The sequence below is a fragment of the Humulus lupulus genome, chromosome 3 (assembly GCF_963169125.1).
Source record: "Humulus lupulus chromosome 3, drHumLupu1.1, whole genome shotgun sequence".
Classification (NCBI taxonomy): domain Eukaryota; kingdom Viridiplantae; phylum Streptophyta; class Magnoliopsida; order Rosales; family Cannabaceae; genus Humulus; species Humulus lupulus.
Window position 1 is genome coordinate 267,980,922 of NC_084795.1, and position 4,814 is coordinate 267,985,735.

Genomic DNA, 4,814 nt, shown 5'->3' on the forward strand with positions numbered 1-4,814 from the left:
AAAATTATCTCTCTGACACTCAAATATGTGAACTTTGTCTTTTCTTATGACTAAATACTAAAATTTTATTTTTTTGATGGTAAAAGTATGAAAATGTGGACCGAATGTTAGCTGACACGTGACCATTTCAGATTTAAACCGAATGAAAAAAAAAATAGTATTTAAATGTAGAAAAAAATGAAAATTTGAGTACTTTAACGGAAATTTACCTTTATAATATATAAGAATATAATATATAAAGATAAAAAAATAGGTAAAATTATTAGTTACTTTTTCTTTTTAGGTAAAATTAATAGTTGATATATAATATTGGTTGGTAACATATACGTTTGACTTTAAAGTTGGGAGTTTTGGAATAGGTAGTCCTGTCCGGCTTCGAATCAAAGTTGAAACTTGAAATGAAACCATCTTTTTCCGGTTCTACTTCTTCTGGTTCCGTCTTTATTGTACAAGTACAACTCCATCCCAGCCCCAGCACAGCCTTATCAGATATGTTCCCCTGCTAGCTCCGCTTCAATATACAAACCCATTCATCATTCATGGCGGACTTGCTCCAGGTTGGGTTTTTCATCTCCTTCGCCTCCTCTGTCTTTCTTTCTTTCTTTCTATTTAATTTTATGGGTTTCTTTCTTCGTATGTAAAAGGATAGCATTTTCTTTAATTAACACTCCTTGCTCTTGTTATCTTTCCTTTAAAGCTTATTCTAAATGATGATTAATTTCAGAGAGGATTTTTTTTTATTTAGGTGATTTTTCGTGTTTTTATTTTTATTCTTTAATCTTTAACAGGTAGTGTTGCTGAGTCTTTTCTTTATAAAAAAAAATGAAAAAAAGTCTTAAATTCATTATGTGATTTTACATGGACATGGTGTGAATAGATTGGTTGCCCAGTCTTTAAACCATATGCAATTTCGTAAGGGGACCCAATTTTGTGGGGACAATGGAAACTTAGTTTGTAGCATAATCATATTAATCAAAAGGGTTGGTATTGCTTGCTTTAATTGTTTGCCTTTTGAGCTTAAAGATCACTAATTTGAATTAATAGTGGATACTCAACTAGGACAATTTGAGTTTATTGAGTTTTTTTTTTCTGGTTGAATTGAATATAAGTAATTTCGATGAGTGGGATTTTAGTTATCTTGTATGTACTTATTTCGTTTCTTGCAAAACCTTTTGGTTTCCATGATGCTCATGTTTTGTAAGGGTGAAATAATGTAGGAGCATTGTATAACCCCAATCAATGAAAACTCTGAGGTAATTTGTTGGGGTTGTGGGTTGCGGCTTCTAATTCCATGTCACTCACCTATTTTCAAGTGTGGATGGTGTGGAGCTGTAACAAATCAGAATGCACGGAAACGTGACAGCGAGTACCTTCTGTTGAGGCGATGGCGAGATCGTTGCTTTGTTTGTGTCCTCCTCGTGTTTATGACCTTTATTATATGTAGGTAGTTGAAAATTTATTATCATTATTACATTTTTCTTTCCTTCCTCCTCCCCTTTCTCTTCACACACACACACACACCTCTTTGGCTCCTATGTATTGTGTTGTATTTTGTAATTTCCTCTTGCCATTATTGTATAATGATAAATTTGACCTTCACCTTTATGTTTTCCCATTTGGTTTTATATTAAGAGACAAGCTATTATTGGAAAAGAACTTTAAAGGATAGTTCAAGTAACCCTACAAACACAATGAAACTAGAAAGCAACAATAGAAACATGTATAGTTTCTATAAATTATCTCTGAAACCATATGAAACTTAATTGATAATTAAAAAATGTTGGCATTTCTTTTTCTCCATATGCAGCTTGTTGAGTTTACAGAGGTTTTTTTGAATTTACAAGGCTATCAGCGCCTTTAGGAAGGGAAATTTTTCCAAATGGAAAATAGTGTAAAAGATATCATCATTTTGACCAAAACTCTTGTTTGCCCTTTCCTTTATGTGTTGTAATTTGACTGCAGTCATTTTCTTGCTATATTTGCACTTAGTTTCAAATATGTTCTTAGTAGTTGGATCTTTCCTATTGATTAGTTTATAAGAATTAGCCTTGAAACCAGCTCTCTCACAGTCTCTCTCTTCCATGGTGATTGAAATTTATAGTTCCTTGGGGATTCTGAAACTTTGTTTTACTTATCCCAAAGTTTTGTACTGACAGCATTGTCTCCCTGTACGATAATGTACTGTTGTTGCATTCCCATGTTTTTTTTAATTCTGTTTTTTGGTTCTCTTATGACCTCTGATCTATATTCTTGAAATGCAGGTGGTGGGGTGTGGGCAGTATACCCTGCTGTTTTCTCCATCAGCTATTCTTGTGGTATATTCCATTCAATCATTACCTCAATCCTTTCTGTAACTACTATTTATACATTATGCTGTGCGGCATTTGGCTGTGCTGGCACACCTCCAATGGTATTATGGGGAAGCTACCCTACTGTGGGGAAAGATCACCTTGAGAATTATACATTCTGTCTCTACTGCTCAAAGCCAAAGTCACCTAGAGCTCACCATTGTCGTTCTTGTGGAAAGTGCATACTAGACATGGATCATCACTGTCCATTTGTAAGTATTCACTCCTAAAAAAAGAAAGAAAGAAGCTTGTATTATAATTGTGAAAAATACAAAGAAATGAGATCAGGATCTCAGTGCACTCCCATACAGCTATAAATATAATAAGTGCACTCCCATACAACTATAAATATAATAAAGCAAACAAAACGACAATAAATAACGATTAACAGAAAGCTAGAACAAATTAATGCAAGAAACTTCCCCAATCTCTACTGATTTGGAAACACCTTCAAAAGCTAGGCAAATGACAAATCCTAAATCAACTAGAAAACTAATTCTAGGAATTTAGAACACACTAACTCTAGTGCTTATATTAAAATAGAACTCAATAATAATAAATATAAATATCTAATTATCTCTTACATATTCTGCATCATTCCCTCGTGTTTGAAAAATCTGACTAGGGCGAGTTGAAAGTTGAAGAAATTATAAAGATGGAACTATATTTTCCTCAACATGGTTGTCACTGACAGTCTAGATCAAATAGTTCTGAACTTTTTGTCACGACACTCCTTAGGTTTTCCAAGTTATGCTTTATGTCGTAGGTAAGATTCCTAATTTCTTGGGAATCTTTAGTAAAGATGGATTGTAATAGTGGCCAACGTGGTGTTAATTTCAGCAATTGACTTGAGATCAATATCAGGTTGGCCATAATGATATTTAGTTCAGGTAACACATGGTTAAAACAATGTTGACATTCTAAAAATGATATAAATTATAATTATCTATTTAGTACTCTGCATCAATACTATAACCAAAAGTTGAAAACTCAGTTTTGACAGGGATAATATAAGTCCGTAAGATACAGGTGGACCAGGTGCAGTTTACATTAAGATTTAAAACCCCAGTTGAGATTTACTTTTCTTTTTTCTTTTGTACAACCTTGTGGCACTTTGATCTGTTGTAGTTTTAGAATTTGTCTAACACTAACAGGCCTGCTCACAAATTCATAATGTCCTGTATTCCTACTTCCTTTGTAATTTAAGTCATTGTTAACTTTGTGAATCTAGTCTCAATTATCTGAGTAAAATCTTGGTGAAACTCTTACAACATTTGTCTCATGTAACTTGTGCTCGATGACCATCATGCAGATAGGGAATTGCGTTGGTGCAGCGAATCACCGGTACTTCATTGCCTTCCTCATTTCAGCTGTCATCAGTATGATCTACGTCACTTTCATGTCTACGTATGCAGGTCTTTATGTCTGGCCACCATTATCATATAGAGCCTTAGGCCGCATTCATGGCTATAGCAGCAATATGGCTTCTAGAGCTCTCAAAGAGATCATATTTGCTTTGTTAAGATCTGCAGCGCTGCTTTCTGCCAGAGGGCTCGTTCTTGTATATCTTTTTGTTTCGAGTGTTTCTGTGGAGATAGGGTTGAGCATTCTTCTATGGCAGCAACTCTGTTATATTTACGAGGGGAAGACCTACTTGAGCAGTTTAAATTCGCATGAAAACAACGATGTTGGAGAGAAAGGTTGCCAAAATATCTCGCGTTTCTTCGGTTTCCCTTATTCCTTATCAAGAATCTTACCGAATTTTCGAAAGAAGATACTCAAGAAGAAGTGAAAGCCATTTGTATGTAACTCGAAATTGTGCTATCTTTCAAAGGGGCTGATTGAAACCATGCTTGCAAATCTTTCTTTCTTATGTATACTGGACACTGAGGTGTACATTGTTTTAACTGTAGCATTTGATTTAGTTCTACAGAACATATAAATGAGAAGGGCAAAAAAAGAAAAAAAAAAGAAAGAACATTACTTTTGAGGAGTTCAGGTACTTTTTAATGTTACCCTGGACTTGAGTTGTTGGGTTAAGTAATGCATTTGCTTTATTATTTAGCCAAGAAGTTGGAAAAAACATCAAACAGATATGAAGTAAGAACATGAATAGGAGAGAACAAAAGGAATGACATGACTAAGAAGAAAGAACAAACTGAGGACCCAAAAGAAAAAGAAAAAAATAATGAATAATGGGAGGAGAACTACATTTCTCATTTTAAGGAACATAGCAAATCCATTTACTTTGTATTATGCACATGAGTTCATATTAGGAATCAAAAATATCAAGACCAGTCTCTCAGGATGTTGTTGAGTTATGAAAGAGTAATTTTAACATGGGCGTATCACTATGGCAGAGAATACTAACAAATGAGTGAAGCCAGAAAAGATAAATGTCATGCACTCAAATCAGACATAAACACTAACATCACTCATCGAATGTTTTGACCCTTGGCTCCTGAT

General features: G+C 34.2%; 1 protein-coding gene across 1 annotated transcript; it reads left to right on the forward strand.

Annotated features, from left to right (window-relative positions):
- Positions 1–331: 331 nt before the first annotated feature.
- On the forward strand, positions 332–4,341 carry LOC133824115 (protein S-acyltransferase 11). Its single transcript, XM_062256981.1, has 4 exons — positions 332–557; positions 1,218–1,440; positions 2,262–2,560; positions 3,661–4,341. The coding sequence occupies exons 1-4, from the start codon at positions 540–542 to the stop codon at positions 4,138–4,140; spliced, it is 1,020 nt and encodes a 339-aa protein (XP_062112965.1). The 5' UTR covers positions 332–539; the 3' UTR covers positions 4,141–4,341.
- Positions 4,342–4,814: the final 473 nt, after the last annotated feature.

Coding starts and splice junctions, on each gene's coding strand:
- LOC133824115 (XM_062256981.1), top strand. Junction 1,441..2,261: donor GTTTATGACCTTTATTATAT/GTAGGTAGTTGA, acceptor CTTGAAATGCAG/GTGGTGGGGTGTGGGCAGTA. Junction 2,561..3,660: donor TGGATCATCACTGTCCATTT/GTAAGTATTCAC, acceptor ACCATCATGCAG/ATAGGGAATTGCGTTGGTGC.